The sequence below is a fragment of the Rhinolophus sinicus genome, chromosome X (assembly GCF_036562045.2).
Source record: "Rhinolophus sinicus isolate RSC01 chromosome X, ASM3656204v1, whole genome shotgun sequence".
Lineage (NCBI taxonomy): Eukaryota > Metazoa > Chordata > Mammalia > Chiroptera > Rhinolophidae > Rhinolophus > Rhinolophus sinicus.
The window spans coordinates 24848881-24873291 of record NC_133768.1 but is presented as its reverse complement, the minus strand read 5'-3'; the positions used below and the strand labels follow the sequence as shown (position 1 = coordinate 24873291).

Sequence of the window (24411 nt, the reverse complement as noted above, 5' to 3'; positions counted from 1 at the left end):
TTTCCCATTTTTCAAAAATTAATTTGTGACAAAGGAAATTAAAATTTGTGTTAAATTTATGGCAATAAATCTGTAAGATTCTGAAGACTTATTACAAACAAGCTCTGAGAAGAAAGCCAAATAAGGTGTTATGATGTCTTCTGATAACAAGCTACTTATGTGTTAGAGATGTTACCGAATAAAGTCTGCGAGGTCAGAAATAGGCAGTCGATAATCAGAAGGTTGATAAATTAAATTTATCCTATGATAAATATAGTTTATAAATGTAAGTGATCAGTTTTCTACCACAAATGTTTTAATGGATAAAATTTCTTTAACGAGATATTTACAGTCTCAAGGTGACAAGGCAGCTATCCTTGGAAACTTTCAATATTACGGGAAAATCTTTGCCCTTCTTAGCAAACAAATTTAGAGAGAAACTCAGCTTTATGATACATTTCTGTAAGTTTTAATTTGTACAATAACTGATATGTAAAAATTCACTTGGCTGTAACTTATCTATCTCGAAAGAGAATGGCTAGCAGAACACTTTTATTTCCTCAAAACGTTAGTGCCTACAATTACCACATTCTGTTCAGAGTTCTTCATTACACTATCAATTAAGGTTTGGAGCCTCTTGCTTCTGTTACATTTTCTGGCCAAGATGCAGTTAAAGAGTATGGAGCTAATAATGTTTTCCACACTTGTTTGCAGTTTGTTTTCAGGCCCTAAGTTAGACTGTGAAGGAACATCATCATAGGAGTGGAATCACCGAGTCATAGGGTATTAATGTGTTAGGTTTCTTGGTATATATGCCTGAAATTCTCTCAAAAGTTGTACCCATTCACACTCTTAAATACATGGTACTGCCCATCATCTAACAATGCCCTTGACAGCATGGAACATTATTTTTACTTTTGCTATTGTAGTAGGGAAAATAAAACCATCCCATTGTTGTTATTTGCATATCTTTCATTGCCAGTGATCATGAACATTTACTTTTAAATGTTTACTGAGCATTTTTCCTCTTTTGTGAGTGATGTAAAAGCGAAACCAATTTAACCAAACAAAACTCTTCCAAACTTTTCTGATACAATGCGAGCTTCCTTTCATTGTGTTGAGGAACTCTTGGTGATGAGACTCCTGATTACATCAATACAGTTTTTGAATTATGCCTTAGCCTTCTCTTCTCTAAGCTAAACAAGCCTAATGTCTTTATCTGTCCTCGGTAGACCTGTTATCCACCCATTATGTTAGATTTTCTTATTCTCTATGACAATTCCAGTTTCTTCGCATTTTTAGTATGTACAGAGCCCTAAACTACAGGGGTTCGCTTTTAATAAACTAATAAAGGGCTATTCAGTTATGGGGCAGAGAAAGGTTGTTTCCTGCCTCATACATAGCACAGGTATGGGCAGTTTACTTTTTTTTTTTTTTTTTTAAAGATTTTATTGGGGAAGGGGAACAGGACTTTATTGGGGAACAATGTGTACTTCCAGGACTTTTTTTTTCCCCAAGTCATGTTGTCCTTTCAGTCTTAGTTGTGGAGGGTGCAGCTCAGCTCCAGGTCCAGTTGCCGTTGCTAATTGCAGGGGGCGCAGCCCACCATCCCTTGCGGGAGTTGAACCGGCAACCTTGTGGTTGAGAGGACATGCTCCAACCAACTGAGCCATCCGGGAGCTCAGTGGCAGCTCAGCTCAAGGTGCTGTGTTCAATCTTAGTTACAGGGGGTGCTGCCCACCATCCCTTGCAGGACTCCAGGAATTGAACTGGCAACCTTGTGGTTGAGAGCCCACTGGCCCATGTGGGAATCGAACCGGCAGTCTTCGGAGTTAGGAGCATCGAGCTCTAACCGCCTGAGCCACTGGGCTGGCCCGGACAGTTTACTTTTATATTCCCATGTAAGGCATTGGTATTTTCCCTATAAATATGGAGTACTTAGAATGTTCCAAACCCTGCTCTGAGTAACAGGATACAAAGAAACATAGTCACAATCCATGTTTATCTCCCAAGCTCGTGTGAACTCAGACATGCAAAGGACCTTATGCTGTGATACAACTTGCCTGTGACAATGAAGGGCACCAACCAGCTCTAGTACTTGTTGCCAAAGGGGGAAACGCTTAAGTTATTTTAAGTCCTTTCCGTCTTTGGAACCCAATTGACAACCGTGTTACTTCCTCATGTTGCTGATATAATAGTCTATTAATGCCAGCATATACCCGTTTTGTTTTTCAAGGCACATTTAAATGTCTCCAGGTGGAATGACTGAAGGTTTAAACTCAAACACACACACACACACACACACACACACACACACACACACACACACTCTCACACTCACTCACACACTTATGTGTGCACCTCATCCTTACCTGCTGTCTTTCTAGTTGTTATGTATGGATTCTAGAAATGAACTGATGGTCTTTCATCTTTACGAAAGACCTCAATGTCTTCTTTGGGGAATAAAACTGATATACATGGCACTGCTAATAAATTGTATAATGCTATGTATAGCAACTTACTTAATACAAGGTCAAATGTGTGGTACCTTATGTAGGTAAAAGCAATATTGATTAGAATCACTGGGGAAGTCTATTTGGAGAGTAAGGAAGGAATTTTACTTCTTTCTAGGAAGGAATTTTGTAACACTTAGGTAAATTTAAATGTAGGCTAAGATATTACAGAGAGGATGAAGCAGCATAAACAAAGGTATAATTAAGAGAAAGACTAGCTTGTTTGAGGGTCATTGAGGACATTGTTCTACTCCAGAGTTTTGAAGAAAACCCTGATTCAGTGCCATTAAATTAAGGGTAAATTGAGTACCTTAAATTATAGAATGAGAAATTTCAATTTCATTTTATTGGCAATGGGAAAACATTGTTGAAGCTTCAGAAGAGAGAGACGATGAAGCCTCTGTTCTGTTTGTAGAGCTAAGAATTTGATAGGATGATGAGAGAAGCGGAGGTTAGTTATTTTACTTTGTTTTGCTTTGTGGCAGTTGAGATGTTCAGGATCTTAGGATAGCAATGGGAGAAAGAAAAGGGGGCATGACTCCAGAAGTTTTTCTCCCCAAGATAGAATTACCTGAAAGGGGTGACAGATTTGGATGGGCTTTAAAGAAAAGAGTTAGAAGATGCCTTCTAGATTTTCAGCCTTGGTGACACAGAGAACGGTGATTCCATTGAACAAAAAAGAGGAAATCGCAAATTGGGGCAATAGGAAGTGGATCTGAATTTTACTGATTTATATACTTATGGATTTATTTATGTAGTTCATCTTTTCATAAAAATTTATTTTGGGCCATTCACATCAATGTATGAACGTCATACGTTTATATTTCTGATTAATTTTCCACAGCATATATTTCTCAGTAATTTGCTCACGTAGCATAGCTGGGATTTAAATGTACTTTTAAACTCCTAAACCAGTGATTTAGCCCCTGAGCTAACACTTCTTCCTTGAAGTGACAGTGGCCTTTTTGAAGAGGAAGTATCCTGGGGGCATTTGGGAAGGAGAACTAAAGAAATGTTTTAGAATCATCAACATGGTACAAAGATTCCTTGTTTATTGCATTTAATGTATAAAATGCTGGGGTAAGATTCCTAATTTTTACTGAGCAAGTATATATCTTGGATATATCTCTCCTAGGAGCTCTTAAGATACACTGTTTCATGTAGTCTTCACAACAGCCCTCGAACAGGTACTGTTACTGTCCCTTTCCGCATGGAGAAACTGAAGCTGAAGGTTTGGGGAAATTAAGGTTGCTTGCCCAAGCAAACTCGGAGACGGAATCATAATTTAGATCAAACAGATGTGAGTCAAAAAGATGTGAGTTTTAATCCTTTGGCCTTTGGTTTCCTTGTCTGTAAGGTGGGACTGAAATAACAATATCAGAGTTGGAGGTATTCTATCAGAATTGATGTGTTGATGGCTAATATCCAGTAAGCACCCAATAAGCGATAGCCGTTATTACTGTTCTTTTTCCTGCAGCATCATAACTTAGAACACACCAATTTTTCTTTTTTCTCCATTAGTTCTTCTGTTATACAGTAGTACTCTTCTGGAAGATGGTGGGTGAAACAAAGAATTTGGAAGAAATTCTTTGTCTGTGGAAATTCTTGTCCACAGAAGTGTGGACAAGAAGTTTCTGTATTTCCTTCTGTAGATATTTCATGCATATACAAGCAAACGTGCATATAAAGACGCCCGTGTTTACGCATTGATAGAATAATAGACATAATGCTCTTTGATGCCATCACCTTTTATATAATTCAACTCAAGTTTTGGCTTTTTGTTTCTGAAGAGTAATAGCCTGACAGTTTGCGAATGAAAATTTGCTACATGGAGAGTTATGTTAATACGTTTATGAGACATAAACTGAAATAAATGTACAAAGCTTAACATCAGCAGCCAGTAGCCTTAAAAGTCAGATTAGGCAACCATTCAAAAGTATAAATGCTAACTGGCTCTCATGACTTCCAAAACAAACAGAAACATCATTATTATTAAATAGAGAAAGATTATCGTCCAAAGTACAGAGAGGATGAACTATTGTATATACTGACACATTAAGGGAGTGTCTGGGACCTGGCTTCTTAATTCAGGATTTGGACTGCTGATGCTCTTTAAAAGAAATGTTCTCATCCTCTCTTCCTGACTTCCTCCTATAACACACTTCACTTCAAAACAATCATGACTTTCTATGTCAGGGTGGTTAAGAAGGAGCCGAGTCTTGAAAACCTAAGATCCCAAGGTTCTAGAAACTACTTCAATGAGATTAGGCCTTGCTTGCTTCTGGGAAATTGTTTTCCAGATTGAATATGATGTCAAGTACTTGTTAAGGTTAAATTCATGGTCTCTCTGTTCAAACTGGGAGCAGGTGGGAGCTCTTAAGCCAAACGAGTAGTTTTGAAGTCCCAAAGAGAAGGAGCCTTTGTATTTTGTTCTCTGGCTCAGTCAGGAAGGGATGCTGAGATAGGGGTGTTACTGTTCTTACTACAATAAAATAATAACGAAAAGAAGGGAGAGGAATATGCAGGACAGTGAGCTTCTGGTTTATGTGAAAAGTTTGGGGGATGTGCCTCTTTAAGATAGTCCCTCAGCTACTTTATTAATTCAACTAAAGCACCCCTTTTTTTCCTCCAGGGACGAGAAAAAAGAGAAAAAGACTTGGCTTCTAGACCTTGTTTTTCTTCTAGCTGACTTGGGACCCCAGGACAAGTTACTAAGAACTTTTTAGTCCTTAGCTTTTTTATTTGGAAAATGAAGATTTAGAAGGAGAGATTTCTAGTTCTAAGATGCTATAATATCATTTTCTTATTTGATAAAAATTATGGTTTTTTTAATCCCCCAAAGAATACCCATAAGGAGTAGGTAGAGATAAATTAAAGCTACCTAAAGAATTTAATTCCTGGTTGCCCAGTAACCGTTAAATCCCTCAGCAGTCAGGCAAGAACCACATTCCTGCCTGGAGACAAGATTTAGTTCTTTTGGAACTTACCCTTGGGCTGTGTTCCAAAAGTTTATTTGTAAATTAGTTGCTTACAACTTGGAATAAAATGTGCTATAAATGGTGGTTAGGTCCCCAAGTCATAGAATCTTATTTAACCCTCAGAGTGTCTGATGCCCTGCACTGTTATGGATAGAGTGCAGCCACGTGTTTCTATGGTAACAAATGCTTTGGGGGTAGAAAGTCACATTACTGGGGTGGATTGCTCTGCTCTCAAAGCTTCTTTGGATAAGAACTGGACATTTAATCATCAGAGGTCTAGTTACCTTCCTGGTCACTCCACTAGCCCACTGGCAGGTCAGCTTCCCTCTCTGGTCCGTATTTTTCTTTGTGTGAAGGTTTCTATGATCTCTTAGCTCCACTGCCCTGCCTCATGGTCCTTTTGAAGATACTGCCCATCACCCTCATGCTGATTTGGATTACAAACACCGTGGGCAAACAAAGACCCATTTGTCCTATATTGTTGCAGAGGAATGGGGAAGGCCTTGAAGGGCTTTGGGTGTCAGAAAGATTTGGGTGTCAGGCTCTGGGATGTAATCTTAGGGAAGTTCGTAAACATCACCTAGCCTCATTTTCCTTATCTTTAATAAGGTTGGAAATGTTGAAGTCGGGACATTGGATATGGCGTCAGGGACATGCAGCATCTGCCGTTGGCGCTCAACGAATGTTAGCACTCCTTTTGCAGTCGGCCCACCACTTCTGTTTTTCTCTTAGATTCTATAGGGAATACTTGCATGCAAAAGGGGCAGAAGTAAGAGTCACCTACATTTAAAAAGAGAAGGCAGCTTCAAGCTTTTCCCCGAGTATTTTTGTGCAGGAGTCTGAGGAGAAAAAACGTTGGGTGGGATCCAGTGAAAGCTGAGATAAGAGGAGAAAGAGATAGACACGGGAATGGTTCCTCTTGCTGTTTGGTAGGAGCGAATCCCAAAGGTGGGGCGGGGCAACCCCTGGAAATTGCTACTGGAAGAGGGGACAGGGGTATACTCCTGTGGCTTCAGAGCCATCCATGAGATGTGCAGATGTGCCTAATCTTGGACTGAACCCTCAGACTCGTCAAGTGAGAGAGGACATGCTTTATATCAAGCAACTTCCAAGGATAACATAGTGTGGAGGTGATAAAGAATAGTCTTTTGCCAGTAACACTGGGAATTTCCCTGTCTTGATTCAAATGGATTGTTCTTGTGTCTGGACTGTACGGGTGAATGTGGATCCATCCATCCCTGAGGCATCCTTCCTTACTAAAAGCAAAGGCGGGGCCTGTGTCATGGGACAAGGCAGTTCCTTTATCTAATAAAAAACTCCTGCCACTGATTAATTTTTTAACACCTGTAGCTACTAAGTGATTGGTACTTTTAAAGAACGATTTACATACTCATTAGCATCTTTATCAGGATCTAATAGCTAGCATCTAGTCTCCCAGAAAATTTAACACATAATGCTGAAAAGAAAACATTGTTCTCCGTCACATGCTTCATTTTCATAAACATCATACTATAACTAGGCTTCTGGACACGTGGGCAGTTTGAGTCATATCCCCTGAGCCCTTCCCCTGAGTATACGAAACACAGCAATGAGCAAATTTTGCTGTTCCTAGACACATATATCTTGGCTCGTATACTATCTTGGACTGATTATTTATGTTTCAGGATTTAACTGATTTTCTTCTTCCACCCTTCAATCAACAATGAAACAATAATAAAAACCCAAACAATTTATTTGCCCTAACAAGATTAAAGTGTGAGTACCAGCCTAAGGCAAAATGTTGCGGAAAAAGTTTTTTTGCTAAATAGTTAACTTGCTTTTTCTGTGGTAATTAAGGTCAGATTTTCACTGATGTTCATTTTGGCGTCCATTTTATTCATGAAGATATTAAGGGGAATGAATACTGGGGGGAGTTGGAGGTTGGGGACCAGAAAAATGGAAAGAGATGGACAGAGGATGCAAAACATTTTTAAGCAGAACCTAAAACTTATACTATCAGATAAAGGATAGATTTAGAAATCTTAATTTGAGTTTCAAAACTTCTGAATAATTGAAAGTTGTTTTTTTTAAAATAACATTTATCTTAAGAGCTATGAGTAAGGAAAAATGCTACTTGGCTTTAAGGAGATTTTGCATTAATGATGAGAGAAAAATATGAACATGTCTAAAGAGTTAATGAAAAATTAGTTCCTTGTAAGTGTTCATATATAGGCAGACATTAATTTCCAGAGAAATAACTTGTATATTTAAAAATTCTAATCCTTATCTTACATCTGGGCAGAATCAAACTTGTGAACATCCCATTCAAAACAAATGTCTAGTTAGACCCTCTGCAGATTTATTTATGTCTAGAAGAGTGCTTTAATCACATAAGCCCTATTAAAAAACAAATTTCAGCTGAGTAAATTTTAAAGATCTTAGGGGTTTATTCAATGACTCATAAATCAGGCAGCATCTCATCTAGCAAATAGAAAGGAGCTCCGAGGAGCTATACAAAATGAAAGGCTTTTATAGACAAAAGGGAGCAGGAGAAAGAAGTTATATAGCAAAACTGATTGATTGTGGTAAAGTCACTTTCCTTTAGGGGATGGCAGGGGTCTATCAGGAAGATTATCACCTCACTAGTGCTGATCAGGTGATTCTTAATTGACTGGTTTAAAACTACATTTCTGGGAGAGCAAAAAACTATAATTAGGTTAAGTCTTGGTTTGGTGATGTGAGGCCTAGCTTAAGCGACTCCATTTTGGACCTGTTAACCTTGTTTTTGACAACCCTCTATTATAACATTGTGTTAAACATTAAACTAGCTGTCAAGCTGTCCTGCATGGGTGTCACCACCTGGTAGCAACGATGGGGAACTCTGATCTAAGATATCTTTACTGCTAACTTTTTTTCTCCATCCCAAGGAGGATTGCGGGTGACGGATGATGGTCTCTAGTCGGTATTCTACATTTTGTTGATTATAGTCCAATTAACCTGTCATTTAAAAACACATTTTGCTTCAAGTAATAAAACATCTGACCAGCTATATCTTAACCACATAAGAGCTCATGTTTTTTTGTATAAGCAGAAGTCTGGAGACAGTAGAGAGCTGAGGAAGAGTTCCCTGATGCCATCAGAGATCTGAGCCAGTGTTCGTTTTGCAGTGCCATCTTGAGAAAGTGACATTTGACCTCATGGTTCCATGATGACTGCTGCCCCTCTGGCAGGAAGGAGGAGGAAGAACCTTCTCCCTCTGAGGCTTTTTGTGTTTCAGTTTGGAAAAGTAAACCCTTCCTTATAGCTATCTCCTGAAACATTGGCCAAAGTGGTGTCCACATGGCTACCCCTGGCTGGGTTAAAGTATGGAGATCCTGCAGCCTTCGTAGTAGAGAAAGTCCAGGGAGAAAGAATTTGAAAATGCATGTTGAGTAATCCAATCTACAGAATCTGCCACAATTAAATACACCTAAGTCTCTTTCTCACTGATGAGCATTCTTTTTAGATTACCTTCGTTCTTTCTTATTTTTTATTGCAACTCCTTTATGTTTTGGGAAAGTCTTGATATCATCTATGTTATGTGTGCTTCAAAAAAGAAGCCCCCTTCTTTTTGCCAAGGAGTAAGCAAGAGAATCAATAATGATTCACCCTTAGCTGTGGGAAATGATATTATTTAAAGACAAATCAGATGTAAAATCAGTGTCATTAACAGGTAAAACCTGGTAAAGTAGGGAGGTTTTCAAAATGTCGTTAAATTCAAGCCACATTTATTGTGCACCAACATTTATTGTCCTAGGTCCAATAAACCAAACACAATACAATCTCTTCAGAAGTACCCATTTCTTTTTCTCATCATTTCTTCCTCAGATATAAGAATAAAAAATAAGGCTGCCTCTAATTAGCCATATTTATTTTTATCAGTATTGCTATAGATTTTATTTTTATTGTATATTGAGTATTTAAATTAACCTTAAATAAACCTTTGTGGGCTAACTTAGAAATTAATCGCTAGTTCCATAAATAACATTGCTTATATGGAAAATTTTCAATTCATTAACCCTAAAAATATACATTGTAATGCAGCTTACATCATGTTGGATGATACTTTTGTGTTTGATATATAAAAATGCATGACTATCTCTTTGCATTCTATGTTTGTGTATGTATATAAGCGTGCTCATTGTGGATGAAAAGGGAGCCACATACTAAACCTGACAAGCTCAGGGGAGGGGCCTCCGTGGCAGGTCAACTCAGAGACCAAAAGTAACCACAGAGGGTGATCTGAACATAAAAATTCCTAACCAAAAGTGGGTTATGGCGGTTACTCACATCCTTGGCCTGCAGCTTCCTTGACAAAGGCCAATCTCTACCTTAAGTGAGTCTGTTGTCATTCTGCATCTAAGATAACAAACATACCTTTGAAATGTCAGTCTTTTTTTTTTCCAGACCCCTCAGCACGAGAGCACAGAGCACGAGACCATATAACCCCTCATTGTTATCTCTGTGCTATAAATGTTAATTACTAAGTTTCCTGTACCCACCAATGTAAAAGAAGTGTTTCTCTATTTTGCCTTTTTATCCCATCCCAGAGATTTCCCTGCTTTGCTTTCTCCCACCCCCTTAATCTACCACCAGTGAATTTCATGTAACCCTCCTTAACATCTCCTCCTTTGATTCTAATATATAAAATAAGCTGCAAAACTGCCATTCTCCAGAGCATTTTTTCAACCCATTGAGATTTTGCTTTTCGGCATTTGTCCTCAGTTTGGCTGAAATAAACTCATAAAAATTCTCTACAGGTTTGGATGTTTGTTATATCGACATCATGTAACCAGAATTTCCTATGTGTATATTGGTTTGCACATCACAAATACCCAGGAAATATGTGCTGATTTTCTGTGTGTGAATTTATCTTTTTTTTCCCCCTCATTTTTTAGATGCCTGAGTCTTTAACCCCTGAGGTTAGTACACAGTTAGGCCCACAATAAGTGCTTAGATAAATATTAATTTATGATTTTAAAATGTGTAAGTAATTGTCACTTAATGAAATGTGGTCCTTCGACTGGTTTTGGTTCTGTCTTCCCATCCATTTTTGTACTGGAAAAGAGGTTGTATTAAAGCAGTGATTTTGATGGCACAATAATTTAGTTTGAATGCATTAGTAAAAGGTGGAGTCCAAAGAATGAATAGTTGGAACGTTTTCGGAAAACCCAGTTACAACTGTTTCCATAGAATAATTTGAGTGAAAACAAGTAATAGCTAGTTTTTGGAGGAACTCCATAGTAAAAGCTTTGACAAGGACAAGAAAGAGAGTGTAACGAAGTATACATGTGAAGTTTGGGGGAGAAGAAGGGAGTGGTCTGGTTGAGCTAAAATCTACAAAGAAATGCCTCCTGGGGCCAAACTCATAATTTAAATGACTGAAGGTGGCTTGGTGGCCGCTGGGGCAACTTGAAAAGCTTCTGTTACGGCTGAAGGGGCCTGAGCTTCCCCTATTGTCATTTCGAGAAAGTCTTTCAGTTCTTCTAGAGAAGCGATACAATGGGAAATCTCCAGATTTTTAACTATTGGCAAAATCATTCGACAATTTTAAACATCGTTGTATGAGCCCAAACCAATCAAACACAAAAGCAGAAAGCCAGTCAGCAGACTAAATTCAACCCGTTTGTGACCTCTGCTCTATGGTTACTGGAGAAATAATGAGAAGTAATTGGAGTTTTGAGAGAAAGATCCTATGTTGAAATCTTGGGAGATAAGGGTGGAGAAATAAGTAAGCTGAGAAAGTAAGGCCAAGGTAGGAATGTTGAAATTTAGGAAAATCTTGTCTAGTCGTTCTAAAACTGGAAACCAACAAAAATGAGGCTGGCATTAAAGGAAAGGAGGAACTTTATTGTTGTTTATTGTCACATTAAAGTAGGTTTTCCACAAATTCCCCAACTATGAGAAGGGATGGTAGATTTGAAATAAATAGTGTCAACCATATTACAAAAAACAGTATGCTTTCCCAACCCAGAAAATGTAGGGCACATTTAAAAAAAAAATTTGTGAATTTGGTTATACGAAAAGCTGTACAGATGTATAAAACTTAAGTCACATTTGATCATTTTAAATATTTCACCTTTGTTATAAAGAGTAACATTTAATCTGTCTCTGCCCTAGAGAATCTGGGGTGTGTGTTCACTTCTGTGGGAGAGGTGGTGGTAAGATTGGTTAATTCATGAAATACAGAATCGAGTTGAAGGGCACAGGGAAATTTATAAGTTCATGGAGTTCTACTAGTTCTGTCAGTAGTTGAGGTGCCCTTGTTAGCTTTGATGAATACAGGAGAGCAGTGAGTAAAGGTTCTGAGTCAAAGAAAGGAAATCGTAATTGAAGTGACTGAAGGTGGCTGGGTGAAGAAGATGGATGGATGACAAGTAAGGTTGGTCAGAGATTGAGGACCAATTTAGTGATCTTGCTGATTGAAGTTCCTTCTGATGATAAAGACGGCAAATAAGGAAGTGCTTGGGTACAAGAGCTTTTTCAATGAGCTGACAGGAAAAAAAAAGTCATACTAGCTATGGAGTTATGGAGTAGGGGATGACGTTAAGGATTTACAGGACGCGCGTTCAGTATACGATAGCACTTCATCCCTCTGTTTTCAGTGCCTTATCTCACTCCCAAACTTAGTTACTCCTGATTCCCCTACCTCTGGTGCAGCTTCTCCTGAGATTAAACCTTCAGCCTTCTGTCGGGGGAGAAACAGGAGGTGGCTAGAGTGCTGGGCTGTGTGGGGTGCGGGAGAAAGTATTTAGGGCTCTAAAGACTTGCAACCAATCCTTGTATTTTCAGCCATTATAGCCTTCAGAGGAGCTGGAGCCTCTCATTTCTGAGAGTTCTTGGCTGTATAAATCGGAATACTTCTTCTATAAATTGACTAATACTAAAGCAGCCACCCCCCTTCCCAACTTCCCCCTCTTTCCCTCACGTTCATTTAGGTTTGGGATTTCTCTGGTCTGTTCTCCACACCTCTCCACTTTTGTCTGTTTTCTTTGGGGTAGATGTCATTTTTAATTCTCTTTCTGTCGTTGTAGTAGAGTTTCAGGAATAAGGAGAAACGAGTCCGTTCCATCTGCCATGTTTCACTAGAGGTCCCAGGACCTAAGTCTTTAACATGCTATGCAGGGTTCTGCAATGGGCCTCTCCCTGCCTACCTGTCAGGCCTAATCTGGGACCATTCTTCTTCCTTGCTCTCTGTGATTTCAGCAATGTCAGTCTTCTTAGGATTCTTAACGACCCACCCTCTTCTCTGCTTTAAGAGCCTTTTTGGCACGTGCTGACCTTTTATCCTGATGTGCTCTTCCCATTTTTCACCTCGCTAATTCCCATCACCCTTCAGACCTTTGCTGAAACTTCACTTTCTCAGAGAAGCCTGCCTGGCCTGTGTTTCCCTACATGTGGGCTCTCAATAGGTATTGAAAGGGTCGGTGGAAGGATTATGGCAAGATGGATATGTTCTTAAAAAGCTACAAACCAGTTTTGCCTAGTCTTTAATCATTAGTATTCTGTATATTAATACATAAGTACAAATTTTTTTTTGGGGGGGGACAAGTTTTTGAGAATTAAAGCTAAATTCTTTCTGATTTGAACCTTAAGTACAAGGAACATGGCACAGCAGTGTTGATATAAATCAACGCCACATTATCAGGGAGATTTGAGGTCCCGGAAATGGTATTTAAGATACACAGTTCCCTCCAAAAAACTTGATATTGACCGTTTGTTAGAGAAGCTGCTTTCTCAACAAACCTTTAACAGAGCAGCTATGAGCAAAACTGATTTGAATTTCAACTCTCCCAGATAACAGTGTTGCTAAGAAGTAGTGAGATTCTGCTGAGGAAGGCTGAGCAAGAGGAGGGAGCCAGAAAGGCCTTGAACAACCCACACTCAGAATTTTGTGCTATCTTTTATTTCACAGTTGAACATCTCAATTTTTTAATTTTATATTTGGTTTATAACCTGTTTCTCTCTTCTACAATTCTAAGTCTTCCACATTTGTGCTACACTGGATGCTTTATTGTTTCCCCTTTTCACTTTTTCAGAGAATTCTTGAGAGTCACTGGTGGCAAATAAATAATACCATTTCACATCTGGAAACATAACTTGATAGTAATTATAAATTCACAGACTCTGCTTTCTGCAGTCATGCAAGTATGAATGTGTAATTCCTATTTATCTCTGAGTAGGTTTATTTTTTCCCATCTAACTAAAACTGTGTTGATGAAGAGGTTTTAATGAGTTTAGATTTTAAAAAGCCTCAAATATATCTTAAAAATTATAGGCCACGTATAATGTGTTAATGTACCTCTTCTCTCTCGGCTAATTCTTTAAAGACATGTTCCAGAAATCCTCTCTGTTCTTTTTTTTTTAAGATATATTAATATTGAGATAACTTTAATACCAAGGTTTTTGGAGAAAGTGTTTTCTTTTTCTTTTTTTAATAAACTTTATTGGGGAATACTGGGGAACATTGTGTTTCTCCAGGACCCATCAGCTCCAAGTCAAGTTATTGTCCTTCGATTTAGTTGTGGAGGGCGCAGCTCAGCTCCAAGTCCATTGACCATTTTCAATCTTAGTTGTCGTGGGTGCAGCCCACCATCCCATGTGGGAATTGAACCGGCAACCTTGTTGTTGAGAGCTCACGCTCTAACCGGCTGCCCCCTTCCTGTTCTTAAAGAGTTTTTGAAGGGTTCCCAGTAATTCTGCATTGTACTCTAAAACTTCTGAAGCCTGGACATCTTGGCTTAATTTGCTTTCAAGCCAGACTTGGTTTAAATTGCTCAGTTTATCTCAAGCCTTATTTAAGACCCATGGTTCTTCTCTAGTCGAGTGAGTTTGAGCTGGCAAGAATAATACTTGCCAGTGTGGAGAGTCCATTAGAACGCTATAGGAAGAGTGAGGCTGGGGAATTAGAGATACATTATTATATTTCAAAATCTACCACCTTCCTATAATCAAAGAGGTATGGGGAGAGGCTGCCTTGTTTTGGCTTATTTGGAAAATTATTAAAATAGACATGCAGTAGTAATTTAATTCACATTGTATGCCAAGCACTGAAGTTGCAACTGTACCACAAAACTATCATACTTCCTCTAAATTGTATTTTTCATTCATGATCCACCTGAGTGATTTAGACTACCTTTTTTTCTGTGAAATAGAGTTGGTAGGAAGAAACAAAGATCACACCACTAATTTATCTGTTGGAATAATCTTTAGCCATCCAACTCTTTCCACTCATTAAGTTTATGAGGTCATTATCATTCATTCTACCTAATAGATAAACATACTGAAACTTTGGGCCTTTCCAAAAAGTCTCCATAAGCCATTGGAAAGCTGGACTTGTTTTCAATACGCCTTGTTTTAAATTGTAAACCTCAGTTCAGTCACAGATAGCCAGATTTTGGAAATATAATTAAAAGCCAAAAATCAGCTGTGAAATTGGAATGGAGGGGCTTAACGTTTTATTTCTATAGTATTTTCCAATGGCTTTAAAATGCTGAGCTGTTTTTCACTATGTTTGCAAGAGCAGGTCCAGCGTGTAGATTTGTGACTCAGACGTGATCAGTCATTACTCTTTTCTGGTGAGTTTGATGCATTCCACCACTACCTTCCACGGAATGAAAGTAAGAATTGTAAAACAAATATTTACCATAGTCAAGAGAAATTTGTAGGCTAAACAAAGGGGCAAAACCTCCCCCAAAACAAACCTATTACTTGTTTTGCCCCTCAAAGTAAAAGTCAATGGACCATCACTTCAGTAGCTGGTGATGCAACTTAAAAAAGGTAGATGGTTCGATATTTGCCCTTGTTCCTAAAGTTGCTAGCTTTCTCTATTTTTAGATTAGAACAAGCCCTGAATAAAATAATTCAAGTCCTGAAGAGGAATGTATAGTTCAGCATTTTTATCCTTCTGAATTGCGCTTTCTACCAGCTGCCATGGGAACATTGTGAAACTTGTTTCTTGGATAGTCTCTCTCAAGTTCCAGTTGTGAGAGCTAGTGAACTCATTACAACTTGGATCAGAGTCCTGGAAAGGCAGCTCCGAGGGAAAATGGAGACCAGCCTCCCACGGTGGGGGGTGGGGATGGGAGTGGGGGGCTTTAGCTTTATTCTGCATGCATACTTCAGCTGAAAGATCAGCTCCACTTCAGCACAGGACAATGTCACATTGTCCACAGCTGTACCACATCGAGGTTTCTGTGTACATCCTACACCCTTTCACAAGGCAGAGACTTATCTCTTCCAGCTGTAAGCCCCAGGGAGTGGTGCTGCAGATTCCTAGCAACACATGCAGATTCAAACAACACAGATGGTTAACTATCTTGAGTAGAACTTGTAGGGCACTGGAACCCTGTTGCAATTCACTGATGTTTACTGGATATAAATGTGTATGGCTTCTGTTGCAGTATGATGAAAACTAGATGTTTTTCCTGCTAATTAATGTTTTCTGGTATTCCCAGATCACTGTTTGAAAACTAGTTGAACTCTGGTGCATAGAAAACTGGTGGCAGAATGCTTGTTCTCTGCAGTGGGTTCGGGGGTGTGGTGTTGAAGAGGGTGTCAAGGAAGATTAACTCTGAGGTGGAATATTCCACAGTTAGAAGGATTTGGAAGCGAAGAAGATTTGAACTGCTTTAGGGAAGTTGAGAGCACTGCTAGAGCAGGAATGTTCCAGATGTTTGTCTCCGATAGTATTCCACAGGGAGCCACACCCTGAAAGAATCAGATCATCCTTGCCTCTCCCACTTGGATCTCTAGCTCCTGGAATTTGCCAGTTCTTGATATGAACTGTGAGATTTGGATGGAGCTTCTGTGACCTAATTTAGACCATTTGTTCTGAATTCTAAACAGAACCAGGAAAATTGGAAAGGAGAGAAGAATTGGGGTCATAAGAGACCTTAGTTTTATGAAAAAAGGAAGACGATAGTAATAAACGAGACCAATGACTTAAGAGGCAATTGAAAAGGAGGATTAGAAAGAAAGGGAAAAGAAGAGAAAGTTTTTGCCATTGTCTTCTGTCAAGATGTTTGATTGGCACACAGTTTGCGCTCCACACTTTTGTATCAGTAAATGCATGAAAGGAAATTTGGAGTTGGAGCCCTAGTCCTTGGAAACTGCTACAGGCTGGTATCGAGGGAAAAGTGGTATGTGCTTGACTAGAAGTGCATTTCTGTGTCTCTATGTTGCTTACTTTATAAAGAGGCAAAGGCTCATTCGTGAGTTGTGTGTGAAGGAACTCTGTACCACCAAGTATGTTGAAAGTCTGATTGTACTGATGGATGGTGTTACACCAATCTGGAGAGCAGGACAGGAATTAGTTTCCCATGGATTAGTGTCACAAGACAGTTCATGCCATGAGTTGGCTGAGACCACACAAAAAGATAAGCGATGATGACTGGGGAAAATAGACAAAGGAAGAACCACATCTCTTGAGGGAGTGAGAATGAAGGACAGTCAGAGGGACCCAGATAAATCAAGTTCTACTCACCAGAGAACAAGTTCCAGGGAAAAGTTAATTCATTTCAAGGAGAAGGAATCTGTAGTCTTTCAAGATACTTTTAAACAGTTAGTTTATTGAATAACTTTTATTGGTATTCATCATGAACAAGAGACCCACAAATATATTCCAGAGGTGAGTTTTTGGTCTAATTGATTATAATAGTCATTATATAATCTACCGAAGGACCACAAAATGGAATGTAGAAAGGTAGAAAAACAAAAGATACCAAAGGTCTTGATGCAGAGTTTATATTTGAACTTAAACATGGAACAAAAAGCTTTATTAAAATGTACAAATAAAAGGGCTGCCAGATGGCTCAGCATGAGCTCTCAACTACAAGGTTGCCAGTTCAATTCCCGCATGGGATTATGGGCTGCACCCCCTACAACTAAGATTGAAAACGGCGACTGGACTTGGAGCTGAGCTGCGCCCTCGACAAGTAGATTGCAGGACAACGACTTGGGGTTGATGGGCCCTGGAGAAACACACTGTTCCCCAATTAAAAAAAAAAAAAGAATCAAATGATCTTTAAAAAATAAAATAAAAAAAAATGTACAATTAAAGACTCGATTGCACTAGCAGGTCCATATTGAATCACCTGGGGATCTTGTTAAAATGCTGATTCTGATTCATAGATCCGGGTGGGGCCTGAGATTCTGTATTTCTCACACGCTCCAAAGAGATGCTATCCTATTGGTCCTCAAAGCACACTTTGGGTAACAAGGGCCCACACAACTTCTGTTGGTTGGGTGTTGGTAGCCACCCATGGTTAAACATAGATGAAGGCTGTCCACTGATACACATCTTGGCTACCAGTTTGAAATGAAAACAAGTCTCAGAACAAGCTCTGTCACATAGAAACATTTATTAGCCACAGGGTACAAAACAATGTTAAAACCTGTGCCAAGGGCAAAATGAAGTCAGAGCTCTGCCTTTTTGAGTGCTTGACCTAAGAGTCTCACAACTCACACCAGCCACAGTCTTCTAACACAGTGGTTCTGAAAGTGTGGTCCCTGGTTATTCAGCATCACCTGGAAACTTGTTAGAGATGCAGATTCTTAGGCCCTCTCCAGAGTGGGGCCTGGGAATCTGTATTTTAGCTAGCCGTCCAGTTGATTCTGATGTACATTCCAATTGGAGAACCACTGCTATGACAGCAGGATTCTGCCAACCATCCAGTTGAATTCAGGCAATCGAGAATCCAATGAAACCCAGCTGGACATTTTGGAATCCAGCCTAAGGTGCCATGTCTAAAGGTGGAGGTCCTACTAGATTCTTTTCACACCCTGTTAATGTAAGGGCCGGGAATGTTTCTAAACGTTTTTTAGATAGTCCCCCTGTTTTGCAAACCACTAATATCACCAATGCAAACGCATCTGACATTAATTAGGATAATTAATGAAACCCCTGGTGTAACAGGAGCTAAATATAGCTGAAGCACTCACAGTGGCCGTCTCTGGAGTGAGGTTTTTTGATTAATTGCTGGCCAGCCACCCCTGGAGTGTGCATTCCTGATTAAGGTAACTGACTGCCTCTGCAGTGTAGCTTAAGCTAGCACACACATCATATTGTACTATCTATCTAAGGGTTTTTTAAAAATTCTTTTGACTTCTACTTTATTAAGGCATAATTTAGACAAAATAAAATGCACCCATTTTAAGTGTACAATGTGAGTTTTGACAAATGTATACACTCACGTAACCTCCACACCAATCAAGACATGTAACATTTCAATCACCGAACAAATACCCTTGTGTTCTTTGTAGTCAGTTACCTCCCCCTACCCGCCCCCCCAGGCTACCCTCTATCTGCCTTCTGTCATATAGGTGACATTTGCCTGTTTTAGAATCTTAAATGAATGCAATCAAACAGTATTTACTCTTTGTGTCTGGCTTCTTTTACCCAGTATTAAGTTTTTTAAATCAGTTCAAATTGTTGCATTATCAGTACTTAGTTCTTTTTTATTGCTGAGTAGTATCCATTGTATGACCCTTCCACGATTTGTTTATTCATTCTCCCATTGTTTTGTTTCCATTTGTGGCTATTATGGATAAAGCCACTGTGCACTTTCATGTACTCATCTTTTTGTGGACATGTTTTTATTTCTTTGGGGTAAATAGCTAGGAGTACACTATTTGAGTCAGAAGACAGATGTATGTTTAATTTCATAAGAAATTGTTAAACTCGTTTTCCAAACTAGTCGTACTATTTTCTGTTCCCACTAGCAGGGAATGAGAGTTCCAGTTGCTCCACAGCCTTGCCAACGTTTAGTATTATCAGTATTTTTATTTTTTATGCTGAATATTTTAAAGTAAATTACAGATATTGTTTTTCTTCCCTCTAATTTCAATTCAGGTTTTTATATTTGGTCTCTGCAAAGGCCATAAAGCTAATAATGTTGACCCAAGTGACTTGGATCTGAATTCAGTTATTTCCCTTTCCTAACTCCCAAGCAGAATTGGTTTTGTGGGTACCATTTGATTATTGCAGTTAGTCATGTTCATCAGTATGTTTTTTTTCTTTCTTTCATCCTTTTGTTCATTTAGTCATTGAGTCTGTTAACAAGTCCCCTAGCTGCATTAGGCCTGCTTTTTCAGAGGACAGTCATATATTAAGTCACCGGAAAATATGACAGAAGTAGGAGACAGGGTACTTGTTCCCAAGGAGCTTTTTGGAGCTGGGTTCCTGAAACATAAATACACAGAAACTCGAGAAAAGAAATACAGTCCAGGGTATAGCAAGGCTTGTGCAGACTTGAGGAAGGGCGTCATCTAAATATAGCTTCCTGCTAGGTAAGGTGAGTTAAGGTTTGATACACAGACTGGTCACTGTAGAAACCAAAGTAGCAGAGATTGTTCAGCAGTTAATCTGTGCTGAATATTGCTAGAAAGATTGCACCTTAGAATATAAACTAAATGTTTATTTTAGTCCTAATTTTATTTGTATATACATATTATATATGTGTATATGTATATATAATATGTATATTAATTAAAGTTTATTGGGGTGACCATTGTTAGTAAAGTTGTGTAGATTTCAGGTGTTCAATTCTGTAATACATCATCTATATCTCACATGGATGGATCTTGAGATTATTATACTAAGTGAAATAAATCAAACAGAAAAAGTCGAGAACCATATGATTTCACTGATATGTGGTATATAAAACTGAAAACAAAAGAACAAGACACAATCTTTTACTAATTATATTTCAAAATACGTCTCGCACATTGGGTAAGAGATACTCAAAATGTTAAGTACATGTGTTTGGATAATGGGATTATGGATGATTTCTTTTACATTTTCCTTTAATTTTTAAGTTTTCCACAGTGATCCTATTTAACTTTTTTAATCAGGAAAAATGTTATATTGCCACTTGATGTTTGCTAAGTTCTAATAGCTGTTTCAATAGTATATCCCTTATTCTCTTTAATCTTCTGTAGCAAAGAGTCACTGCAATAGAAGCAAGGTTACAGTCTGGTAAAAAAAGATACTTGTCCTTTTCCTTCATGGGACTTAGCTTTCCTGATTGCCAAAGAGCAGAAAGATGTGTTTTTCTAATTATTATTTTCCCCATTTTGACAGAATTTTACCTCCCAAAACTTGGGGCACATGCAAGAGATTTTTTTTCCCCCTAGCCTGTTTTTGTCATTGTTGTTGCAGTTGTTGGCTAATCCTTGTAAGTTTTTGTCTATGCTTTCCGATGAAATAACAAATGATCTTTGTTTCCCCCCTTTTCTCTTCAGCTGACCTGAATAATGTCAGGTTCTCGGCTTATAGGACTGCCATGAAACTTCGAAGACTGCAGAAGGCCCTTTGCTGTGAGTATTAACCAGTTCTTGAAATACTTGATAGTTACTCTTTGCTTTAAAACAAGTGGGTCAGGGATATTTTTATTTGGAGACATTGGAGAGGGGAGAAAAAGCTGTCAAAAGTCCATTTGTAACATAGAATTCATTTTTTAAAGGTATATTTGGCCTAGTGTGCTCCTAGACTATTTTGTAATATTGTTTAGAATCATTCCTTTCACCATTCCTCAGCTAGTGATATAGAATCACTAAGATATTGATAATTTTATTTTCCAACTAATGGCACTGGCATCCAGAATTATCTTTATGAACCTTGAATTATCTCCCCCCTATTCTACCTTTATTTCTTCTTCTTACGAAATGTGTTTAGTCTTACAAGTATTAGTATTAGATCGCCTTATCCAAACCAGAGTTCACATATTTATGTTGTTTTTTAGCTTGAGTGCTAATGTTCGGATAAATGCTATCGTAGAAGAAAGATGACAGGATAGTTTTTCTGCTTTTGCTAAATGCCGCACATCAATGGGAAATCCTGAAGTGTCATACAGCTCTGTCTTTTCATCCAATAGTTTATATAGTTTACATCTGTTATCAACAAAGTGAATTACAGTATAATATTGAGTGTCCATGTACATGACCATGACTGTGAAACAAACAGGCACAGTCCATACCCTGATGTAACTTACAGTCTAATGAGGGATATACAGGATGTCCATAAGATGGAGACATAGGTGAATGTATATAAAGATCTTCAAGAATATCTACAATCTGTTAAAAAAAAAAAAAGAATGAAATGATATTGTCTCTATTACCAGGCTTTCTGGGCACTCCGAGGAAAAGTGAAGAGACGGTTTCAAAGTCACGTATTTAGTCACGTGACAGTGGATGAAGGGGGTACTATGAGACGAGCTAGTTGTGTGGGAGGAGGTGAGGTTCAAAGAATGTTTGCTTGAAGAAGTGATGTGTAAGCTATATGAGTCCAGAAGGGTAAAGAGAGCTCACTCTAAGAAGGGATAGCATATGCTGAGACATGGAGTCCAGAAATGCACCAACCAACTGAAAACACTTCAGCATGGCTAAAGCACGGAGTTCTGGGAGGGGCTATGGTGAAATACTTGGCCAGAGAGAAAAGCAGGAGGCAGGTTGTGAAAGCCTTTTTTAAACTTAAGTTAAAGAATTTTAGAGGTTAGTGGGGAGTTATGCAAGTGGATGACACGATGGGATTTTCATTTAGAAAGATTGTTCTGGCTGTGGAAGAGAGCGTGGATTGGGGGTGGGACGAGTGTGCCGCTGGCAAGAGAGAGACTTGTTGAGAAGTCTCAGTAATCTAAATCAGCAACATGGTGGCCGGAATTGGCAAAGGACGAATAGAGATAAGTGGGAAACACTTACAAGGTGGAATTGATAGGCCACATGAATTAGATGTGGTGGGTGAGAGGGAATCAAGGACGGTGCTTAGGTGCTCAGATGGGATGACTGATGGACTTGCCCCGTAGAGTTGGACATAAAGCTTTGGCGCTCAGGAGAAATACACAAGCAATATTTAGGATTCATTAGCAAGTGGATGTTCAGGGAGAGTGTAGAGTAAGAAAAGAGTATAGGACAGAGGACAAACAATGTACAGAGGGGACTTCAACGGAATAGCCAGAGAGGCAGAAGGAAAATCCGAAGAGGTTAACTACCACATATTTCATGGGCAGAAAGAAGGGGCCTGCCACCAGGGTCAGATGTTGCTGGGAGGTCAGGATGAAATTGGTGAAAGTGTCTGTTGGATTTAGCAGCTAAGGAGGTCGTTAGAAACTTGGGTGAGATTTTAGAGGCACGTGGAGGTGGTGAAGTGGGCCTAAAAGTAAACAAACAATGGGGATGTAAAGATGCTTAGTATGGACATTTCTTGGAGAAATTTAGTTGTGAAGGGGAGGGAAGAGGGATAGTAGTTAGCCGAAAGGGGCTGAGGAGTTAATGAAGTATACCTACGTAGTAGTTGAGGGACACTTGAGTCTATTTAAATGACTATGAGAGGGCCGGCCTGGTGGCTCAGGTGGTTGGCGCTCCATGCTCCTAACACTGAAATCTGCCAGTTCAATTCCCACATGGGTCAGTGGGCTCTCAACCACAAGGTTGCCCGTTCAACTCCTCAACTCCTGCAAGGGATGGTGGGCTGCGCCCCCTGCAACTAACAATGGCAGCTGGACCTGGAGCTGAGCTGCTCCCTCTACAACTAAGATTGAAAGGACAACAACTTGACTTGGAAAAAGTCCTGCAAGTACACACTGTTCCCCAATAAAGTCCTGTTCCCCTTCCCCAATTAAAAAAAAATCTTAAAAAAAAGAAAAAACAAATAAATGACTATGAGAAGAGAGGACACAATTGAAATTATTGGCTCAAGAGGCACTAATAAAAAATTAGAGTTCTCAGAGGATAGGAGCAGGTAATCCAGAATCCAAGAGAAAGAAGGGGCATCTCTCTCCCACTTGAACAAGTGGTGCTGATGAAAGGATCTGTGCAGCGCCAGGTAACTAAGGAGACCTGGTGGCAGGAAGGTGAGTGATGTCAGTGTAGAGCTTCCTGTTTTCTGTGTGGAGGAGAGTTCCTGTGTGTGCTGCAGTTCACAGCGGAAGGTGATGAAGCTGAGGTTGGGCTTACCTTTGTGGAGAACAAGAGAGAGGGCTAATTTGAGAAGCGGCATTATGGAGCCCGGAGTTGGCTGAGTGTCTTACAGCACCCCCAAACTACAGGGGTGCGGTATTGCTCCAGGCACAGTCAGCAGCCAGAAGCGTGATGCTTCCGCTCCAGGGTGGGCAGAGGACACTTGGGCAAGAGAAGTGAGAATTTGGGCAAAATAATGGGTAAGTCGTGAAAGTGATGCCTGTCAAGTCTGTGTTGGGTAGGAGAAGCTATGAATTCAGGTGGAAGCTGGTAATTAGGAGGCAGAGGGATGAAGAGCCTAAGTGCTCAGGAAGGTGGAGGATGAGTTAGTGCAGAAATAACTGGAAGGCCAGGAAGCTGTGGTGAGAGAGTCACATAGCTAAACATTATTTCAGAAGTGGAACAGTTCCAGGTGATGGGGTCTAGGATATGACCATTTGAGTGGGTGGCAGAGGTGGGGCAGATGGGAGTTTCCGTGGAGAAGAAATAGGAAGCTAAGGAACAGAGAAACTAGAGTGATGCATGAGTCATCCATGCCATTGTTGAAATCATCCAGAATTGGGGCCAGTACTGGGGAAGAGAGAAGGATCGTGAACTCTAGCTGCCAAGTCTTCAGGAATGAAGGGGTCCGATCAGGGGGTTGCAGAAGCTCGCAGTAAGATGGTCTCGGCGGGTCACTGGCATGTAGTTTTTAAAAATGGAAATGGAGGAGAAATGATTTACAAAGAGAGGAGGTTTTACTCCTTCATCTTGGTATCTCCCATGCTTCACACAAAGCCTGGCACAGAGCGCAGTTTAATATGTTTTCATGGAATGGATGCATGACTGAAAGTAAATGTAGGTTTTCGTTTCCTTATAGCTTATAGTCTGAAGCTATCATTTTTCAGCTATATAGCTGCCAAGTTTAAATGGTTTTTAAAGGGCTCCCCAGGCTTAGGATTTCCTTAGGGACCTGTTAATGTACCAGA

At 39.4% G+C, this 24411-nt stretch overlaps 1 protein-coding gene across 13 annotated transcripts in view; it reads left to right on the top strand.

Annotated features, from left to right (window-relative positions):
* DMD (dystrophin) overlaps window positions 1–24411 on the top strand; it is a 2125071-nt gene that overhangs the window by 1988471 nt on the left and 112189 nt on the right. For all 13 annotated transcript variants that reach the window (XM_074323908.1, XM_074323912.1, XM_074323913.1 and 10 more), the window contains one exon: window positions 20732–20806. In XM_074323908.1, coding sequence (XP_074180009.1) covers window positions 20732–20806 — 75 coding nt within the window. The remainder of the gene's footprint in view (window positions 1–20731; window positions 20807–24411) is intronic.